This window comes from Littorina saxatilis, linkage group LG3 (assembly GCF_037325665.1).
Source record: "Littorina saxatilis isolate snail1 linkage group LG3, US_GU_Lsax_2.0, whole genome shotgun sequence".
Classification (NCBI taxonomy): domain Eukaryota; kingdom Metazoa; phylum Mollusca; class Gastropoda; order Littorinimorpha; family Littorinidae; genus Littorina; species Littorina saxatilis.
In genome coordinates, this window is record NC_090247.1 from 52514944 (window position 1) to 52538360 (window position 23417).

Sequence of the window (23417 nt, forward strand, 5' to 3'; positions counted from 1 at the left end):
CCGACATATATGCTTTGCCCTCTTAGTCTTACTAGTGTTTGCAACTGTTGCTGAAGAGACTGTTTTCTTCTGATTACAGGTTTATCTCAAGGCTGTGCTGGAGGAGAGCTCGGACTTCACCATCGCGCGACACAGCCTCTCACATGAAGAGTTTGAGATGGTGCGTAAGAACTCAGATGCCATAGAGCGCCGGCACCTGATTGTGCTGGACCTCAGCAGACTGGAGCTGTGCATGAAGGGCCGAGGGCTCCATGTGCAGGCCGCCAGACAGCAAGTGCAGCAACTCATCATGGGGCAGCAGAGCGCAGACCCCATGGACCACGGTCTCACGCAGTCTGCCGTCGCTTCCTCAGACTTTCACCTGCAGCAAGGAGAAGACTTCTCCGTCAGAAAAGTGCCTGTGTGTGATAAGGACAGCGGTGTAGAGGTTCGGGAGAAGAGCTTTGGCGACCAGCCGTTCAGCCCCTCCTTCAGGGACGCCGACAACAACCTCATCTCTGGACCCAGCCATTCAGATCCCATGAGGTCCTACAGCCTCACCACAGATGCCGAGCAAGAACAGTACCTCTCTGTCTGCACGTCAGACTTTGACCTTACACCGCGAGGCAGCAGTGCTGGTTTCGGCAGAACTTTTGCCCAAGTGGCCTCGGCGGCTGACGCGAGGTTTGGTGTGGATGCAGTGAAGGATCCGAGGACTGGTGTAATAAGTGAAGTCGACTTCCAAGAGGCGGAGTCAGGGCGAAGCTCTAGCTCGTCATCGGACGAAGACAGTGGTGTAGGGGTGATGGACAAGAGGGACCCTCGTTACAACGCATGGCTCACTTACGCCATCAAACTTGGCTACATAGAGGCCGACCTGGACCGTGTGATCGGCCGTCACGGCCTGGATTGTGATGAGAACCAGATGCTGCATGAGCTGATCGAGGGGTCCGCAGGGTCTGGTAACGCAGAGAGTGAGGATTTCTTTGAGGGAGGGTTTTCTGTGTCAGAGCCGCCGCCAGACTTTGCCAGCACCGAGTCGGAACTGTTGAAAAGTGTGCGGGAGAAAGTGAGCAAGTCGGCAGAGGATAGCAGCAGCAATCTGCGACACATCGTCATTGATGGCAGCAATGTTGCTATGAGGTACGGTCATACTCAAACCCATAGCTCTCATTCTGTCTTTCTATTTAAAGGTGTTACAGTACAAGTTTCTACAACAGTCACTGTGTGCATGCAAAAAGTTAATAGATTTTTTTCTTTCTATCCGTGTCGTTCTTTCTAAAGGGATCTTAGTACATGTATGCATTTAAAATACATGACCACAGACAAGTGTGTAATGCCTGATGTCTGATGTTTTTATCTATTTCAAGTTTGAACACTTCTTGAAATCCGAGAAAATCCAAATGTTGTTTGTGTCATGTGTGTGTGTGTATAGACCACGTGTATGTTGTTACTTTTAATTCAAACTTCGGCAAAGTAAACATGTACAAGATTTGTCTGAGGCCTGTGACTCTTAAAGTTAAAATGTTCTGTTTCACTGAACTTGGTATTAACGTAAACATTAAATCTTACTGTTTGCAGTCAGAGCTATAAATTGAACATGTCTGCATTTACATGTTTAATGTATTGAAATTGCATGGCTGAAAGTATTCCCAGTGTAGTTGTAAGAGTTGGAAAGTTAAGCTTGTTAATGTTAGAGAGAGAACGGACAATCTGCAACACATGAACAGGAAGAAGGAAACTTGTGATATGACAATGTTGTCCAACACATTGTTTGATATTAATAATTATCATTGTTATGAACTGTTGCAGTCATGGGAAGAATGTGTTCTCCTGCCAAGGCATTAGAATCGCAGTGGACTGGTTCAGACAACGCGGACACAAGGAGATAACTGTGTTCGTGCCGCAGTGGAGGAAAGAGACTTCCCGCCCTGATACGCCAATCACAGGTCAGTTGCACAAAGTTTACATAACTTCCTCTCAGGTGCATGTGTGCTAAAGTGTCTAATCGGAAGTACTGTGCCCCTAAGTCTAATTTGATCTTTTTAGCAACATGTTAAAGGTTTTAAGTTCATTTCTTCTCTGGAAGAAGATTTAGAATGCCAAAATGTAAAACTGTTTATGCGAGAATCAAAAAACAAGATAGGTCACTTAAAAGACCGTTGGGTTGAAATATATTATATCTGTGAATGTATTGTTTGGTTAATAACAACAAACGTTCCAACAACCTGCCTTTCTTTTTTGTTGTTTCTGAATTTTGGAACGTTGACAGTTTCTTTGTTTTTGGATTTGTTTATGTGAGGTCAAGTTTTATCGTAAACCTAGTACATCTTTTAAACTAATAATCTTGTTGTATAACCCTGTGATTTAGGGCAATAATCAACCTGTCATAATTTTAAATCTTCTAATTTAAAAATGGCACTTTTCATGTTTTAACTACAAATGGCACTTTATACGCTTGTCTGTGTGTGTGGGTGTGTGTGTAATTGTTGTTTATATTGATGTGTTTTAATGTTATGTGTTCAGCCACAATGTAATTTCTCTTTTGAGATCATAAAGTATTATTGTATTGTATTGTATTGTATCTCTTTTTTGTTCTTTTTCTTTTTTTGAAGTTGTGTGTTTGTCTTTGTGCCATGTCAAGCACATTATTATAACTTATAAGTGTTAGTTATTTTTTCACATTTTGGAATCAAGCTGTCCGGTTTTTAGAATACAAGTCTGTGTAACTGAAAGTGTACATTTGCTGCAATTGTGTGTCATTGCATTGATGCTCTGCATAAATGTAATCCTTTGCAATTATCCGTGGCTTTTTCAGACCAAAGTATCTTGACCGACCTAGAGAAGCAAGGCATTGTCGTGTTCACGCCAGCTCGCAGGATCAAAGGGCGAAGGGTGGTGTGCTACGATGATCGCTTCGTTCTCAAGTTGGCTGCAGATACGAACGGGATCGTCGTCTCCAATGACAACTATCGCGACCTGCTGAACGAGGACCAGGAATATCGCAAGGTGGTGGACGAGAGACTGCTTATGTACACGTTCGTCAATGACAGGTAATTATTAGACAGGACACTAGTTTCATGTTCAGACAAGCTTGACAAAGAGTTTTTCCTCGTTGTTTTTGTGTGGGCGGAACGTGGTTAAGGGGAAGTAATTTGGTCGCTGTTGAGTTGTGGGAAGTCATCTTTCAAGTGTTTTGCAGTGACTGTTGGGCAATTTATATGAAGAGTCCTCTCGACAAGTTAAGAACAGTCCTTTTATTCAAGAGATATTTTTGTGTTTGTTTTAGAAAGTGGTGTGCCCTTTTGACTGGAGTGAGGGTTTGACTTCACATTCAACAGCTTTAGAGTTAAAAAAAAAAAAAAAGGAATCGTTTAGGATGTGAAGTGCAGTCATTGCATAAGGTTATTAGGACCAAGTGATTAGCTTTTTTCTGTGTTCTGTTTGTTTTTGTGTGTGTTGTGATGTGTGTTTTTGTGTTAAATTCCTTTCTGCGCATTTGCGCTTGTGTAGGCAAGGAAACTTAGGAATGTTTTATACTCATAGTGTTTCGACTTTCATTGTGTTTTTGTGTGAATGGCGTTAGTATTGTACGCAGAGTTCAATCCACTATTGGTTAGTCTGTTCTTTTGGGATTACTTTGGAGCTTTAAACTTTCCCCCGAAAGCGGCGTATGGCTGCCTAAATGGCGGGGTAAAAACGGTCATACACGTAAAATTCCACTCGTGCAAAAACACGAGTGTACGGGGGAGTCACAGCCCACGAACGCAGAAGAAGAAGAAGAAGAGCTTTAAACTGGTAGAGAAGAGAGGGCCAAAAGATGTTGTAGAGTGTACGATTGACAAAAGGGTCTTTCCTGGCAAAATTGTATAGGCATAGATAAAAATGTCCACCAAAATATGCGTGTGACTTGGAATAATAGGCTGTGAAAAGTAGGATATGCGCCGAAATGGCTGCGATCTGCTGGCCGATGTGAATGCGTGATGTATTGTGTAAAAAAAATTCCATCTCACACGGCATAAATAAATCCCTGCGCCTTGAATAAAAATATTTTTAAAAAAATAAAAAAAATCCCTGCGCTTAGAACTGTACCCACGGAATACGCGCGATATAAGCCTCATATTGATTGATTGAGTTTGCAAGAAACGAACACTTCCATTAATTTACAAGTTGACATTTCCTTCAACCACACCCAGTGCTCAGTATGATCGCATCACAAGTGATACATGTACCGTGACAGAACAAGATGCACACCACAGAGGGCTTCAAACTGTAACCACAGTATAATTTGTTTCTTTTTCCTGTCGCTGTCAACTGTTTCCTGTTTTTGTGAAGGAGAGGATGCATCAGCGAAAGGAAATGCACCGTGTAATTCACTTATTCAGACCTGTTGACTCGTACGATTTCGCCGTATTTTTTACGCCAAGTTTCCAAGAATACGATAAATACACTGGTTGATAAGACAATACGACGATTTCCAGTGTCATATTCTCACAGTTTTATCATCAGTGCGACGGATGTTGTATTGGAATTTCACTGCTAACACTAACAGTTTTAAGTCGGTCACATGATCCACCTGGTAAGAAAATACACTCAATATTTTGAAAATACACTACATTTCTGTTGAAAATACACCAACTGTTCATATTTGGTAAACAGGTCTGGTAATTATAGCATTGAAAGGAAACGAACTTTGCGTCAAGGTTAATTGTCCATATTGTCACACTTGTGGTTTGTTTTTCAGGTTCATGCCCCCAGAGGACCCTCTCGGCCGCCGAGGACCTACGCTGGACAACTTTCTGTGCAAGGAGCCAACCAGTCCCCCTACGTTGCCGCCAGAGTGTCCGTACGGGCGCAAGTGCACCTACGGCAACAAGTGCAAGTACTACCACCCTGAGCGCGGCTCTCAGCCCCACAAAACTGTCACAGAAGCGCTGAGAGAACAGGCCACCATCAAAATGCAAGAGCGGGCTGCCAAAGGTCCGGAGCAGGACAAGTCTCGCAAACCCAAACCCAAACTGACCCGCACACGATCCTTGGCTCCTGGTGAGCCTCTGCCCAGTGAAAAGATCAGCCCCGTCTCCCCGCTGCCCTCAGGACTGAAGGAACCGGACTCGGACCCCGCTACCAGCAGGGTGAAGTCACCCACTAGGGGGACCAGCAAGACTTCGGACTACCTGAGGGAGCATCGCAGGAAGCTGGAGGAAGCACTGGCCAAAGTGTCTCTAAGCGATGCTGCCCCCGTAGTGCCGCCTCCTGAGCCTGGGCCGATCTCCAGCCCTCGAGAAGCGCTCAGCCCTCTCCCCGCTATGGGATCACGGGTGTCGTCCCCATCTCGTCTCAACGTGCCGTTCACCAGCAGCCAGGAAGGGAGTCTTGTCAGCGGCCACCTCCTCCTGGCCAAGAAGCTGTCGGACGAGGGCTCCGACACGAATTTCTTTAACCCCAAAACGTCGTCCAATCGGGCGAGCCCCGTCATGCTGGCTGGACCAGCCGGGTCAGGGATCGGTCACCACGATTCCGCTCAGTTCAACAGTTTGTTTGACCGCCGCCCATCTCTGCAGGACCATCATTTCCAAACTCAGCTGCAAAACCAGCAGCAGTATTACACCCAGCCGCCTCATTTGCTGGCGAGAGACTCTGAGAGCGCCTCAGGTACCTGTGTTTCTGGCCCAGCGCGTTACCACCAGGACCCGGCCTACCAAGTGCAGGGGATGGGCAGCCACTGCCAAAGCTTTCCTATTATGGAGAAGGACTCCGGCCGCAGAGCTCTGCACCGGGGCTACAGCGAGCATCCCCCCTCCGCCCTGTCCATGGCCGGCAGTATGAGCATGGAGGGGGGGAGCAGGGAGCACACCCCTCTCAAGCCCCAGCACAGCGTTCCTAGTCAGTTCCCACCCACCCCCGGAACCTTCCAAGGCCGCCCCTTCAAGGGCATGATGCGTCAGAACAGCTCTTCTGATACTCAGCTCTACATGGCTGGCTCCGGTGATGGCACCCTACCCTCCCACGTCTCCGTTCCCTCCTTCTCGGGGCTGGACGCGCGAGGTCCCCAGTCGGTTCACAGTCAAGCAGAGCCGCACTCGATGCAGCAACATCAGCACGGGTTGTCGCGCTCCACGTCCGTGCAGCCCTTCCCTCACCAGCAGTCGTTCATCGGCCCCATGGGCCTGGATCGGCAGTGCAGCGAAGTCGTATACAGCACCCAGGACAGAGCCGCACACACCATGCACCCGTACCCCCAGCAGTGGGACATGGGGAGCATGTACCACAGCCACCCTGCCTCCCCTCACTACCACCCCCATCCCCACCTTCCCGCTACCCCCAGCACCCACCAACCCCCACCTCCCTTCATAGGCTCGGGCGTGCCTCAGTGGCAACACAACCCAATGCAGCGGCGCAGCTTTCCGGCAGAGCAGCCCATCCCGCCAAGCGACCCTCGTTACTCTCTGTACTATCACCTGTGCAGCATCTTTGCTGAGCACAGAGTGCGCGCTGTGATGAACAAGTATCCTGACGAGACAGACCCGCAGAAAATCTGCGCCAGCATCATGAATACCTTGTAACAGTCGCCAGAGAGAAGAGGAAAAACGTACATGTATACATGTGGGTGTTTTTGTTAACAGGGTGTTTCACTTAGTTTCAGCACAAGTCATCGGCCAGCACATTTGACTAAGGCCAAAAAAAAAAAATTGTCTGTTTCTGGTCACCCGACCGACCCTAAATTTCGGCGCCGACCCTAAACTTTTTTTTTCCAAACTCAAAAATTTTTTTATTTTTTGTTGGTGGTAAAGGACAGGGTGAGAAAATGAACAACAAAAACGTGTGAAAACGAAAGTCCGCTGACGATTTGTAAATGTGTTGAGTGTCTTGTCTCTATGTATAGTGAATCCAGTCTTTTTGCGCGATTTTTAAAGTTAGTTTTATTGGTCTACATTTGGGGTAAAAAAAATTAAAAAAATTAAAAAAATTAAAAAAATCCCGACCTACCGACCCTATTTTTTTGGCCTATGTTACCGTAAACAGACCTTTTTTTTTTTTTTGGCCTAATCAACGTTGAAAAGAGTGTGTGTATATTGTGCGGACAGCGGAGCAAAAAAGACTACTTAGGACGATGAGCCTGCACAATCTTGTCGCCTTTGGCAGAAAAAAAACTTGTGAAGAGTCATTGGTTCATAAGATATGAGTCGTCCTGATATGGCTCTGCGTAGTCGGCTGGACGTTAAGCAACAAATAAACAAACAAATAAGATATGAGAAGAACAACGGTGCTTGGATCGCCATTGGATGGGAAATTTACCAAAAAAACTCATTGTTGTATGAGAGATTAGACTGGCCAGTTTATTTTGGTCTGTAGACCATACTGCCAGAACATGTCATAAATTTACTTTTATGTGAAAGTTTGCACACTTGTGCATAAGACTTGTGTACAGTGTACAGCAAAGTGGACCTACAATTTTATGTATTGATATATATCTATATATGCTTGCTTTTAGGAAATGTTGAGGGTTGTTTGAAAACTGTATGAAGTAACTAGCAGTGGCAGACGGCCCTTTCATTTGCTGAGTAGCCAAAGCTGTCTTTTTTTTTCTTTTTTCTTCATCTTCAATCAAAGCTGCTTTTTTGTACTCCAATGAATAGTTTCAGCTTTTTAAAACATCAAAAAGCTAGATTTTGTGTGTGTGTGGTTATTTTCCTTGGTTTAAACAGTGTTTTATTCAACAAGTTTACAAAGTCATGACAAAATATGTTTTAATGAAGGAGCACAACAAGTGTTTTTTCCTTCTCAGAATGTGTTATTCTTTGACACCCATATTCTCTGCCTCCGGGTCCCCATATCTCTTTTTCTTTTTAGTGAAAGTTTGTCTGGTGTCTTTCTCTCTGTTCTCAAACAGAGCAGAAAGGAACACTTTCTAACACTGGAGCAGAAACTGATGAGGATAGCTTTAAAGCTGCAACAGCTATCAGTAACATTGTCAGCTGCTCTCAGGTGTCACTGGTTGTTTCTCTTGTGGAAACGTTGAGTATGGCAGCTGAGCTGCTACGAACTGCATGCTGTTATGTGTTTTTCTGTTAGTTGACTTCAGCTTGTAAAATTAGAGGCTGCTGTTGTAGTCTTGTACTTGATTTCTGAAGCGGCACAAGGATCCTGAATGGTTTGACAATTTATTTTGTAGTCTGAAGTGTGGAACTAAAACAACACAGAAACATTTTTGGAACTGGATATTTTGTGTGACGATGCTTGCTGTCAGTCGAAATTCAGTGAGAAAAGGGAAGATCACTGGTAACGGTAGTTTCCATTTGTTGTTCGTTTTTGCAGGAGTGCATCCTAAATGATCGGCCCTGGAGAAGTGGAAGCTTTGCCAGGCCTAAGTCCAGTTTCAACAAATCTTTCTTACATGTTAGATCAACACCTCAGACTTCAACTGAATCTGTCAGTGTGATTCTTGATGTCTCGTTTGGTATAACCTTATGTACATTTTCCATGAAAAAAACACCTTTTAAATGGTTGTGTACATGTATACATGTGTACATGATAATGAACATTTATGTAAATATGATATTTTATCACAAACAGTGCGTAACATAACTCAGTAATGAAGATGAGTTGGAAGTGCGGCTTGAGTAACCTTTAGAGAGTGAGAGTGTGTGTGTGTGTTTTCTTTAGTTATATAATTATAATTTCATTAAAAAAAAAAAAAAGTTTGAAGTAAAGCAAAAGCTAAACAACAAAAACTGTGCATAGGCATCACCCTTTATATGACTGAGAGGCCAGATTTACAATCTTTTAGCCTTAATTTTACCTTCCTTTCAAACATTTGTTTCTCGCATATAACCAGAAATAGTGTATTTAGTCTGTCAGTTATGTTTTTGAGTGAAATCTGTTATCAATCAAGTTTTCATTGTGATCTCATCATCTGTTAACAAAGTATCTGTGTAATTATATAATTCAGAATTTACATGTACAGATTGTTTCATTAAATAAATGCCAGTACTGTACTTTGATAGGGAGTTCTTAGTATGTTTCTCTTGAGCGGCTGAAGCTTCACACATATTGTACATTTGCTACTGTATTGCTAACATTATACTTTTTTATTTATTCGACAACAAATAAGTTTGTTTGCATTATTCTCTTGTGGCATTTTCTGCTCAACTTCAAAGTCTGTCATGTAAAAATATTACATGTATGTACCTTTTTCCCCCCATTTTGGTGCCACATGCAAGTCATTATTGAACACTGAATATAAGCCTGTATAATGGCTGAATAGTCATTGTTGGTCAAGAGTCTGTGTGTCCCATGCCATGAAGATTTGAGATGAGATGTTTTATATTTAGAGAGCAGAATATGAGGATGAATAGTGCACTATGATGAACTTTTTTTCTTCATCTTCAATCAAAGCTGCTTTTTTGTACTCCAATGAATAGTTTCAGCTTTTTAAAACAGTAAAATTACCCCCATTTTAAGACCCCCCCAATTTTCAGACCTGATTTTCGCCGATTGTTGAAGGTCTTAAAAGGTGAGTTCCACTGTACATAATAACTTCCGTGACTAGATCTAACTGATGACACATGCAGTGTTGTTGCCAGCCTAAGAAGACAGGTCATTTGGACCTCCCTAAAAAAAAAAAAAAAAGGTCCAAATGTCCTGGCTTTAACAAAACAATAGGTCCAAATTGTACCGCCATACCTTTGATACATGCAATGCAAAAAAACTTTCCGCTGTTTGCGCCGTTTTCGGTAAATAGGTACACCGGCTGGATCGGGTATTTCTGTAAACGCAGCCTCGAGTGTCAATGACGACAAACACGGACTCGGCACCGAGTGCATTTTCACTCGTAGCGAACATGAACATTTCGATCGGGGTTTGTTTTCCGACTTTGCAACTCCCATTCCATTCATTGCAGACCTTGTCCGCCTTGTACGAATATGTATTGGTCAGTTGACCACCAAAACGTAAAAACTATCGGTCCATCGACCGGACATGGCTAGGTCCAATGCGTCAAATCAGAAAGGAATGCGTCGAAGACCGAGGCCTGGCAACAACACTGCACATGGTATAGTTAGTAGCAAAGTGACAAGGTGCAGTTTTCTATGGTACCAACATTTGTTTTGCCATGGTGTATGAATTGAAATATTCATTTTGTGAGCATGACCCTTCCGCATTGTTTTTAATCTTGATGCTATATTTTTCTGAAACAAAATGTGTGTTTTTTTCTACCTTTTGGAGTGAAGACAGAGATTGATCTTTTTTTGGTTTTGCTCCCAGGTATTTCTATAAAAATATTCGTGAATGTTACAACTGTTCTTAATGTGATGAACATTTTCTGCAAAAATACACACATGTTTTGCGTTGTTGAAAACAAAGACATTATAAAAAAAGAGAGAGACGAAATTCGTCATGTGACGTGGCGTGAGCGTCAAGTTCTTTAACGACAACCGTGTACCCAGTCACCACGTGGTGAAGTACTTCAAGTACCTCGATCTGAGGCTGTTAGTTTTGTTTGAATCGCTGTGATTTTGTTGTGTCCATTTTCGGCTCTTTTCTGAGCTGTCACCTGATCAATGACTAAACGTGCACTTTGTGTTTATTGAAGTTGATTTCGTCTTGTTGTGTCTATTTTCGGCAATGACTAAACGTGCACTTTGTGTTTATTGATGTTGATTTCATCTTGTTGTGTCCATTTTCGGCTCTTTTCTGAGCTGTCACCTGATCAATGACTAAACGTGCACTTTGTGTTTATCGATGTTAATTTCTTTTTGTTATGTCTATTTTTTTCTTCCGTGCTGTCACCCGACAAAACATGCACTTTGCGTTATTTATTGTTTGCACTTGTGTTGTGATGGATGGGATTTTATCCGCTTTTTTTTGTTACCTTCTCGTTTTTGTGCGTGTCTTACACTTGTCATCGTTGACACTTTTAAGTGACAACATAAGATTGAACCAAAACATGTTCCTCAGTTTTGTAGGCTTGAAAGAATCTAGTCCCCATCTTGTTGAGTCAAGTCAACGGACACAAACGGTCGGGGGCTTTTTTTGTGCTTTTTTTAATTTTTGCCAAGATAGTGTCTAGTTCTTATACTCACTCATGATAGAAGACATAGTTATATGTTTTATTGTCACTCGAAAAGTCTGTTTTTGGAGAAAGAAATACCTAGATATAGTTAGTTATTCTTGATGAACAAGCACCTTTTTTTTTTAACGATTCAAAATTGATGGAAGAAGAACAGTAAGACTTTATATATTTAGTATGATGATTGGCCTCTTCCTTTCAAAAGCTAGTTGTTCATGAATTTGTTTATGCTTAATTTTTGAAGAACCGTTTGTTACAGTGCATAACAGTTCTTGTAAAGGATATAGAGTGATAAATACTTGCAGATTATTTCAGAACAGCAATTTATGTTTAAAATATCTCTGAGGAATGCATGTGTTGTACTTCTGATTGATGTCATGATGATGGTGTTTGTGGTTAATGTAATCAAATGTCAGTTTCATTTTGTTCTAAATCAATAATTGTATGCTGGTTTTGTACATGCACGGCTGTACAATCTGTTCTGTAGCTATTTTGTTCTGAAATATTGTGTATGGGCACAATGCCTTTGTTAATTGTTGTTTTAATGGATGAATGCTTTGGAAGCATTCTCTATTGTTTCGGTTTATCGGAAATAAAGTATCAACCTTCATATTTTGCTTTTTCGTTATTCTTTTTTAAATTTATACATAGTGTCTTTATGTCACAAGGAAATATGTTCTGGTGCTTTGCTTTATTTTTAGAAAACAACAATAACATTTCTGTCTTGTCTCTTTTTACTTCCTTGTACACGAACACAGTTGCATGTTACAATGGAGGCATGCACACACACACACACACACATATGCACGCACTCACACATACACAGGCACGCACTCACACACACACACAGGCACACAAACACACACACACACACACGCCACAATTTTTAAGGCGTCTAAAAGGTTTATCATTCAAGATCAGTGGATGAATCCTAAACATGACCCAGCTTTTCTCAGCAAACAGGAAGTTTTGAAGGGCAAACATGTGTTGTTTCTGTAAATAGAAACAACATGAAGTGCTTCCTGGTAATCTGACTGAATAGGTCCAACCGCTACCCCTGTACACCCATACCAGAAACGTGATTTACCTGTTATTTACTTTGAAACCAAGGTCAATGAAGTTCCTGGATTTTCGACTGTTGTACTTCCTTTGTGTTATGATACAAAAAGCAACAACAACAGGGACATTCTTTTTGAGGAAGGCGATTTTTATTGAGTACGATGCACTGTTCAGAAACTTTAGTCATGCAGCTCACAGACATCCACACTGACACACCACGCACATTCAAAGGCACATAATGTATGTGTGCATTCAAGTTCATGTGCTCTCGCTCACACACACACACATACACACACACACAGTGACAAGCAGGTATCAACACTAAGTTCTGCATTCAGGAGCCATATAGTTAGCTGACGCCAAGAAACACGTGATCAAGACGATTTGTCCCCCCTGCCGCTCCATGAGCATATTACGAACACTGTGCTGGTTCATGGTGAAAATGAAGAAATACCAAATACAACCAATTCGGGTGCTGACACAATATCAATGTAATGACCAGGGCCGGACTAGGTAAGTACTAGGGGGGGGGGGGGGGCGGTTACAGATGGGGGTCCGCCCCTTGGTGGGGGTCCAGGGGGCGAAGCCCCCTTTGGTGGGGGTTGCAAGGGGGCGAAGACCCTTGTAGCTGAACGTTTTTTGATGTTTCTGGAGGGAAAGGAAGCCTCTCCTTGAACGAAAAAGGTAAATTCGACAGCAAGCTGTATAGGCAATCGCGGCATAGGCAACGGAATGCAATGATGCAAGGAATGTTCCCTTTGTTCCCTTTTTCTTGATTTTTTTTGAAGGGGGTGATCATGAGAGGTGCGATTTCTCCTCGGATTTCATGATGATCCAGATGCAACACCCCTGTAACCCCCCCCCCTAGTCCGGCCCTGATGGCTAATGCCAATGCAATGCGGAAGGGTGCGGTGTGGAATGGTCCAAGGGAAGCAACCTCTTACATTGAACTGTTTGGCACATTTCTCTCCCATTAAATATTGAACCGACAGGATTGTTTGCTTGTTTTCGTGCGTCTGTGTCGGCGAATGTGTGTGTGTGTGTGTGTGTGTGTGTGTGTGTGTGTGTGTGTGTGTGTGTGTGTGTGTGTGTGAGTGTGTGTGTGTGTGTGTGTGTGTGTGTGTGTATGTGTATGTGTGTGTGTGTGTTGTGTCGCTTTTACAGTTTAATTATTTGTTTCTTTTGCACGGTATTTCCTCCAGTGGTTTATTTACTTTTCAGTTCCTAGTCCATGCAAATTGATGATTATGTCCATTAACATGCAGCTAAACTAGCAAACAAATTATTTCCAACTCCGCAAGTCTGTCAGTGACGATGAAATTAGTAGTTGAGTTCAGTTTCCCGTTGCGCGAGATGGGATTGTCGTGTGCTCCATGGCTCACGGGCGGGACGAGTTGCCTCCCTTGTTCTGTTTTGTTCTTGCGTCGTTGCCGCTGGTATAACTGTGGCCAGTGTGGGTGGCGGGTGGGGAGAGGTGCGGTGGCTAAAAAGAAAAGGAAAAAAATGTAATTTGAGCTGTGAAATAAATGGTGCATCTATAGGAGAAGTCTAACTGCGTGCACTAGGTTCAAGAGGACCTCAAGCCGCCATACAGCACTCAGACGGCGGGTTGGGCCTGATCAGTGGTTGAAGCAGTTTTTTTTTTTAAGTCTGCCAAGCAATAAGCAAATACACAAATGTAAAAATTATAAAAATACGATTTAAACAAAACTAAAATAGAAAGAAAGAAAGACATGAATGAATAAATAGGGGAAGGGCACCTAATATGGACTGGCTCCTAATAATTATTGCCCATCTCCTGTTCTGAGAAAAGGACGATGCAAAAGCGCTCAGCCAACAATTTCACTTCGATACAGTGTGACTCCTCTCTGGAGTCAAAACATTCCGAGACGCACAAACTACAAAACAGTTAGGCTTTTTCATTTTGTTCACACCTCTAGCTCTGGCAGCGTTCAGTCTTAATGTGACGCTTTAAACAGACTCTAGATTCTATCCGCAGACAGAACTGACCACATACAAAATGTTTGATATAACACAGCTGTAATTGTTACGTGTTAGCCGTGTTGGTTCTGCTTTTCTAGCTCGAACCAAAAAAAAGTAGCCCAATCTGAAATTATGTTTGTGTTCCCAAATATGGACCACATTCAACAAATAGAAGGAAAAAAACAGAAACAGGCTGGTTGAATTCATCAATCGGAAGGAGCTTCCTGAGACTGATGTACGAAAACGACCATAATATTCAACCTTTCAAAATGACATCAAACAGCCTTCTCAAATTACTTCCGTTTTTACTAATTTGATTTATTTCCTTTTTTCATTAGGTTCTTTGGTTTACTGTTGCGATCCAATTAACGTTCTCTTTTGAAATAATGCATGGCTGCAAATAATTTGAATTCGTATTTGAATTAATCACTCGTATACTGAGTTGTATCGTTTTATTTTGAAGTAGGCCTGTAGTGGTCCATTTATAGTGATTCGCGATGGCCTCTATACTGGTCCATGCACCCAGCTGGCTCCTAACTTAGACCAGCTGTCAATGTAGTTGTTTTTAATTTTTGCTGAATGTCTATTAAAACTTTTGCTCTACTTAGGCCTAACGGTATATCAAACAGAGAACAACCCCCTAACACAAAATGAATCTTCGAGAAAACAAGCTAGTTATCAGCATGAAACAACAAGACGCGTAAGGCGAAATAACAACATTTAGTCAAGCTGTCGAACGCACTGCATTTTTTCACCAAGACCGCATACTCGTAGTTTCGTCAGTCCACCGCTCGTGGCGAAGGCAGTGAAATCGACAAGCCAGAATAGTGCCGTAATGGTCGCGCTGGATAACACGCTTTTCTGTATCTCTATTCTGTTTAGCGTACTGAGTTTGTTTTTAATCCAAACATATTATATCTATATGTTTTTGGAATCAAGGACCGACAAGGAATAAGATGAAATTGTTTCTAAATCGATTTCGGAGAATTAATTTTAATCATAATTTTCATATTTTTACTTTTCAGAGCTTGTTTGTAATCCAAATATAACATATGTATATGTTTTTGGAATCAGAAAATGACGAAGAATAAGATGAAGTTGTTTTTGGATCGTTTAAAAAAAATTAATGACAAGTTTCCGATTTTTAATGACCAAATTCATCAATTACATTTTAAGCCACCAAGCTGAAATGCAATACCAAAGTCCGGCCTTCGTCGCAGATTGCTTTGCCAAACTTTCAATCAATTTGATTGAAAAATGAGGGTGTGACAGTGCCGCCTCAACTTTTACAAAAAGACGGATATGACGTCATCAAAGGTATTTATGGATATAATAAAAAAAAACACGTCCGGGGATATCATTCCCAGGAACTCTCATGTCAAATTTCATAAAGATCGGTCCAGTAGTTTAGTCTGAATCGCTCTACACACACACACACACACACACACACACACACACACACACACACACACACACACACACACATACACCACGACCCTCGGCTCGATTCCCCCTCTATGTTAAAACATTTAGTCAAAACTTGACTAAATGTAAAAAGGGGTCCATCGAGATCCCTCCCCCTATAGATAAGTAAACAAAGAAACACTGATTGGACATGGATCAATTGAGAAATACAAATATGAACAAAATGTGTACAAACGACTGTAACGCCAAGTAAAGCTGTGACGATGTTCACTGTGATCCTGAGTGCCAGTGGACGTTTTTCCATTCCCATATTTTCGATATACAGTACAATCATTCTCTTCTATACTCTCTGTCTGTCTGTCTGTCTGTCTGTCTGTCTGTCTGTCTGTCTGTCTGTCTGTCTGTCTGTCTTCTCTGTCTCTCTCTCTCTCTCTCTCTCTCTCTCTCACCCACCTTAATTGTGTAAGGATTACTTTATCCTGCCCCCCCCCCCCCCCACTCCCCCCCAAAAAGAGACACTCTTACCGTTTTCTGCACACGCAGTACGTAGTCACGACAATACCACACAGTACCAGCAATGACGTCATCACGATCAGTACCACTCCCCAATTTGGCAAAGTGTCGTGAGCTGCAACATCAGCATTACTACCGTCATCATGACACTGAAATACTAACATCTTCACACACGTCTTACAACAAGTTGATCCTCATCGTCCTTGTTATCATCATTGTTCCACAGTCACCAATCATATAACACGCTTCTTACAGTAAAACCTCCCATAACAACCTCTCCTAACAACGACACCGATTTGTCTTTGACATATTCCTGTTAATGGGAGGATTTACTGTATTAGTGTTTGTAAAGTTTCAGTTCAAAAGAGTCATTCATTAATTAAGTGTTTTGATCATTAAAATTGTCATAATCTAAAATACTGAGAGTTGAAAGGTCCTTTAATTGAAACCTTCATCGTTGTCATCAGGAGAGAAAAAACTAAACGTAAACAAAGTATACTCACAGTACTGACACTTGTCTCCGTAATATTCGTCGGTGCACACGCACCCAGGAGCTCCAGCCACGTTTGCGCACGTGCCACCGTTCTGACATTGACCTTGACACAGCGCTGCCATGGAAACAACAGCAGATTGACTTGAAGGTCGCACAAGGTCATCGAAAACAAACATAAGTTTTTTGGTTTGACGCCTTTCAGTTTGATAAAACAAGTTTGCAATGTGCAGATGATAAACAGAAGGTTGAAGGGATACTGAGTTTTGATAGAATAATGACACCGATAGGAGTCGTTACTTCTCATTCAAGGTCGTTATAAAGGTAATCAACGTCTCCAAGTGTATCCATATTTCGTAGCTCTTGAGTCAAACGCCATTTCAAAGGCTGAAAACGTTATCTCCTCTCACACATACACCCACACACATACAAAGTAGTACACAGAATCTTCAAAGTCACGGTCCACAGAAACAGGTACGTATAAGATATCAAAATTCAAGTTTCACAAAAGAAATCTCTACACGGGTTTAGCAATGGTTTTTGACATTTTACACAGTTTTACGGTGATCCCAACAGACACAATTTCAGCCCTGAGACATCTTTACTGCGGGAGTACATTTGACTTCACCCTACCGCTACGTTCCATATGCTCAGCTTCTTCCCGTATCCAATTAAAGTGAGACTAGAAAAACAAGGTGTGTTAGCACGGAGTTGTTTGAGAAATGCCACGGTTGTGCTTATTAGGCGTGTACAAATAAAGCGTAGGCTTATTACCATATGTGTTGCTCCATTCACATTTAGAACGTCTTCCCTGCCTCCTCAGTCACGCGGTGGGTTAAAATAAGGCAGGAAAAAACGTATTGAGTTACAAAAACTTCTTTTTTTTTAATCTTTGAAAAAGGAATGTCTTTATTGATAGCAATGCAGGCTTTAAAAAAATTCGACTGCTCTTTTCACGCATGTGCATTAATTAATGCCGGTGCATCCTTTAAAACAAAAAGAGGGGAAGGAGGGGGGTGGGAGGGGGGGTGGGAGGGGGGGGGAAACAGAAGTGAGGTGTTATTTGAACAACATTTTTGAATCGATTTTTGTGTCGAAGAACTTCAAGTCTAAAACTTCTTCTTTTTTGGTGAAACGAATTAGTGGCGGGGAGGGTGGGGGGGGGGGCGGGTATCCAAAGGAGCCTGATGCCGTAGCCGTCTGATGCCTTGACAGAATGTACATGTTTGCAGGCGTGTGTGTAGGAGACGGAAATCCTTTTGGGGTATCCCGAGTGTTTGTACAATGTTCACTGCAGACACTTCACGCGTCTCAGATCCTTTCCCCGCATCTCCCACATATATCCCATTCTCTTCTTCTGCATCACCAATGGAAATGGGCGGGGATGTAGCTCAGTCGGTAGCGCGCTGGATTTGTATCCAGTTGGCCGCTGTCAGCGTGAGTTCGTCCCCACGTTCGGCGAGAGATTTATTTCTCAGTCAACTTTGTGTGCAGACTCTCCTCGGTGTCCGAACACCCCCGTGTGTACACGCAAGCACAAGACCAAGTGCGCACGAAAAAGATCCTGTAATCCATGTCAGAGTTCGGTGGGTTATAGAAACACGAAAATACCCAGCATGCTTCCTCCGAAAACGGCGTATGGCTGCCTGAATGGCGGGGTAAAAAACGGTCATACACGTAAAATTCCACTCGTGCAAAAAAAAAACACGAGTGTACGTGGGAGTTTCAGCCCACGAACGCAGAAGAAGACAGAAGAAGACAAATGGAAATCATGTTGGGGATTTTTGTTAAAGGAATTTCTGTACAAAGCGGGATTTTTGTTGTCTTTATTTTGTTTTGTTTTCTGAATAAGTGTTGGCTCTCTTTTTTCACCTTTTTCTTGAATTAGCATTGGCTCTCTTTTTCACTTTTGTTTTTTTAGTTCGCCCCTTTTTTCTCACTTTTTTCAAATTGGTACAGTGGACGCCGCTTAATAAAACCGCGGTTAATAGAGCCAGCCGCTTATAAAAGCCGATTTCAGACGGTCTGGATTTATCACTAATCTTATGTGTTAGAAAAAGCCGGTTAACTGAAACCCAACCCGCCGCTTATTAAAGCCAGTTTTCTCAGAGAAATCACGCAGTTGGAATTGTGACTAAAACTAATTATCTTGTTCTTGTAATCGCTCAAGTCATAGGCCTATTTAATATGTCCACGCTCACGCGTATCACGAAGTAACCTAGTTCAGAAAAGAATGTCAGTCAATAAAAACCGCACGTGTTCATAAATTGTGTAGCTTTGATCGCGTGTTGATCTCCAAAACTGCACTTCAGATATTAAATCATGGATGACAAACAATATGCTCAAGTTAAATGATGACAAGACTGAATTTCTTCTTTTCTCTGGAGCTTCCTGTTCGACCACTTCCCTTCCAGCCTCCATCACAGTAGGTTCTAGTGACATTTCTCTCTCTGATAGTGCTAGGAATCTTGGGTTCATCATGGACTCCCACCTCTCAATGAAACAACACATCAAAAAAGTCTGTCAGACATGTTACCTTGAGATCAGAAGAATAGGTTCCATAAGAAAATTTCTCACTGTTGATGCCACTAAAACTCTCGTTACATCCTGCATTCTGTCCAGATTAGATTACTGCAACTCCCTTCTCATAGGCTGCCCTGACTCCACTCTCCAACCCTTGCAAAAAGTACAACACTCTGCTGCACGTCTCATTTTCAGAGCACAGCATCGACAACCCTGCACTCCTCTCATGAAAGAACTTCACTGGCTTCCTGTATCTGAACGTATTAGGTATAAAGCTGCCTGCTTCTGCTACAATATTATCTCTGAATCGGCACCTGCCTATCTTTCTGAACTGGTCTCTCTCTACACTCCCTCTCGCACCCTTCGTTCTTCTGATGATGCTCGACTTCTCTGTCAAGGTCGCTTTAAACGCAAGGCTCATGGCTTCCGCACGTTTTCGTATTATGGACCTCAGTTATGGAATTCACTCCCCTTTCAATTACGTCACTCTCCATCCATTTCATCTTTTAAGTCCAATTTGAAAACTCACTTGTTCCAACAACACTACGGATAGTTCCTTAGTATAGAGTCTGGGGATGTGAGATGTGCATGATGTGTTGTTTGAATCTGACAGTGATTGTATGATTTTTGTATACATGTATTGTTGTCCCGCGCTTTGAACTTTTGATAAGGCGCTTTATAAATGCCCGTTATTATTATTATTATTATTATTATTGTGTTCATGACTAAATTAAATCAGTTGTGCACCTATGGCCACAAGTAAGTAATGATTCGTGACGGTGACAGTGAAATTATTGATGTACCGAATGTGATCAAAGTACACGTACATGTACATAATTTTAAAACAAAAGTTCAACATCCTTCGTGAAGTTTTGTTTAGATTCAAACAAGTGTAAATGACGAAAGAAAGTGACCGAGTGACGTAAACAAAAGAAGATTTTTTGGTTTTTTTCGAAAATGACGTATTCCTGGACCGCCGGTTAATAAATCCGCCGCTTATTAAAGCCATTTTTCGTCGGTCCAGAAGTGGCTTTATAAAGCGGCGACCACTGTATGAGCTTTTTTTCGCTTTTGTGTAGCGTTAAAGATTTCTATCTTCACCTTCTTTTGTGTAGCGTTAAAGATTTCTTTCTTCACCTCTCTTTTTACATTTAGTCAAGTTTTGACTAAATGTTTTAACATAGAGGGGGAATCGAGACGAGGGTCATGGTGTATGTGTGTGTGTGTGTGTGCGTGTGTGTGTGTGTGTAGAGCGATTCAGAGTAAACTACTGGACCGATCTTTATGAAATTTGACATGAGAGTTCCTGGGTATGATATCCCCGGACGTTTTTTTCTTTTTTTCGATAAATGTCTTTGATGACGTCATATCCGGCTTTTCGTAAAAGTTGAGGCGGCACTTTCACACCCTCATTTTTCAATCAAATTGATTGAAATTTTGGCCAAGCAATCTTCGACGAAGGCTGGACTTCGGTCTTGCATTTCAGCTTGGTGGCTTAAAAATTAATTAATGACTTTGGTCATTAAAAATCTGAAAATTTAAAAAAAAAAATTTATAAAACGATCCAAATATACGTTCATCTTATTCTTCATAATTTTCTGATTCCAAAAACATATACATATGTTATATTTGGATTAAAAACAAGCTCTGAAAATTAAAAAAATTAAAAATTATGATCAAAATTAAATTTTTGAAATCAATTTAAAAACACTTTCATCTTATTCCTTGTCGGTTCCTGATTCCAAAAACATATAGATATGATATGTTTGGATTAAAAACACGCTCAGAAAGTTAAAACGAAGAGAGGTACAGTAAAGCGTGCTATGAAGCACAGCGCAACCGCTACCGCGCCGAACAGGCTCGTCACTTTCACTGCCTTTTGCACTAGCAGCGGACTACGTTCAATTTCATTCTGTGAGTTCCACAGCTTGACTAAATGTAGTAATTTCGCCTTACGCGACTTGTTTTTTCTCTCTTCACAATTAATGATGGCTCTCTTTTTGACTTCTATCCCGGAATTAGTGTTCACTTTTTTTCTGAATTTGTGTTGGCTTTTTTTCCCATTTTTTGTCCTGAATTTCTTTTGCTACTGAAACCAGTCAAATCTTTAAAACAAAAAATAATAAAAAAATAACCCATTTCCCATGTAACGTTTGTAAGCGCGTGGACATAACTGTGGTGGTTTACATGTTTAGTATTCGATGTATTATTCTCGTCTTTTGGTCATTACCGGTGTACAAAACACATAACGCCATGATTTAATTTCCATTCATCAGGACTGTCGAACCATGGACCACGAACATCACAGCGCGATGCACTAATTACCACTTGGCCACGACTTCTGCCACTGATTTTCTGTGTCGTGAAAGTTACAACTGTATGATACGTTTGATTAAAAACAAATTAAAACAAGTCGCGTAAGGCGAAAATACAACATTTAGTCAAGCTCAGTCGAACTCACAGAATGAAACTGAACGCACTGCTTTTTTCACTAAGACCACATACATGTACTCGTAGTTTCGTCAGTCCACCGTTCGAGGCAAAGGCAGTGAAATCGACAAGCCATGCCAAATAGTGCGGTAGTGGTCGCGCTGAGCAGGATAACACGCTTTTCTGTATCTCTATTCTTTTTAGCTTACTGAGTTTGTTTTTAATTCAAACATATCATATGTATATGTTTTTGGAATCAGGGATCCGGACCGACAAGGAATAAGATGAAATTGTTTTTAAATTGATTTCGGAAAATTAATTTTAATCATAATTTTCATACTTTTAATTTTTAGAGCTTGTTTGTAATCCAAATATAACATGTGTATATATTTTTGGAATCAGAAAATGACGAAGAATAAGATGAAATTGTTTTTGGATCGTTTAATAAAACAATAATTTTAATTACAAGTTTCCGATCTTTAATGACCAAACTCATTCATTAGTTTTAAAGCCACCACACTGAAATGCAATACCGAAGTCCGGCCTTCGTCGAAAATTGCTTGGCCAAAATTTCAATCAATTTGATTGAAAAATGAGGGTGTGACAGTGCCGCCTCAACTTTTACAAAAAGCCGGATATGACGTCATCAAAGACATTTATCAAAAAAATGAAAACAAATATCCGGGGATATCATACCCAGGAACTCTCATGTCAAATTTCATAAAGATCGGTCCAGTAGTTTACTCTCAATCGCTCTACACACACACACGCACACACACACACACACACACACAGACACACATACACCACGACCCTCGTCTCGATTCCCCCTCTATGTTAAAACATTTAGTCAAAACTTGACTAAATGTAAAAACAAGTCGCGTAAGGCGAAAATACAACATTTAGTCAAGCTCAGTCGAACTCACAGAATGAAACTGAACGCATTGCATTTTTTTCTGCAAGACCGTACACTCGTAGCATCGTCTGTCCACCGCTCGTGTCAAAGGCAGTGAAATTAACAATCCAGAAAAGCGCGGTAGCGGTAGCGCTGAGGAGGATAGCACGCTTTTCTATATCTCTATTCTTTTTAACTCTCTGAACGTGTTTTTAATCCAAACATATCATATCTATATGTTTTTGGAATCAGGAACAGACAAGGAATAAGATTAAATTGTTTTTAAATTGATTTCCGAAATTTAATTTTGATCATAATTTTTATATTTTTAATTTTCAGAGTTTATTTTTAATCCGAATATAACATATTTATATGTTTTTAGTATCAGAAAATGATGAAGAATACGATAAACATAATTTTGGATCGTTTTATAAAAACAAAATTTAATTACTATTTTCAGACTTTTAATGACCAAAGTCATTAATTAAATTTTAAGCCTCCAAGCTGAAATGCAATACCAAAGTCCGGCCTTCGTCGAAGATTGCTTGGCCAAAATTTCAATCAATTTGATTGAAAAATGAGGGTGTGACAGTGCCGCCTCAACTTTTACAAAATGCCGGATATGACGTCATCAAAGACATTTATCGAAAAAATGAAAACAAATATCTGGGGATATCATACCCAGGAACTCTCATGAAAAATTTCATAAAGATCGGTCCAGTAGTTTACTCTGAATCGCTCTACACACACACACACACACACACACACACACACACACATACACCACGACCCTCGTCTCGATTCCCCCCTCTATGTTAAAACATTTAGTCAAAACTTGACTAAATGTAAAAAAAAGAAGGAAAAAAAAAGTATTGACATTCAGAGTCTCAAAATGTTTGAAGTATACAAATCATCGCCTACATCAATTGCCGCGCCGTGATTTTGACCCGTGGGAAGAGTTACTGTTTTGTGCTTGTGAAATTCAGGTTTGGTTGTTGGTCTGACTGTTTGATTGAGCTAGCAAATTCGGACTCTCTCGCGCGCGCTCG

The 23417-nt window shown here is 41.4% G+C and overlaps 1 protein-coding gene across 6 annotated transcripts in view; it reads left to right on the top strand.

The window, feature by feature from the left end:
• The window catches only part of LOC138962612 (probable ribonuclease ZC3H12B), a 94806-nt gene extending 83146 nt beyond the window's left edge, over nt 1–11660 (top strand). For all 6 annotated transcript variants that reach the window (XM_070334488.1, XM_070334489.1, XM_070334490.1 and 3 more), the window contains 4 exons: nt 80–1122; nt 1792–1928; nt 2798–3032; nt 4724–11660. In XM_070334488.1, coding sequence (XP_070190589.1) covers nt 80–1122; nt 1792–1928; nt 2798–3032; nt 4724–6545 — 3237 coding nt within the window. In that variant the 3' untranslated portion in view covers nt 6546–11660. The remainder of the gene's footprint in view (nt 1–79; nt 1123–1791; nt 1929–2797; nt 3033–4723) is intronic.
• Nucleotides 11661–23417: the final 11757 nt, after the last annotated feature.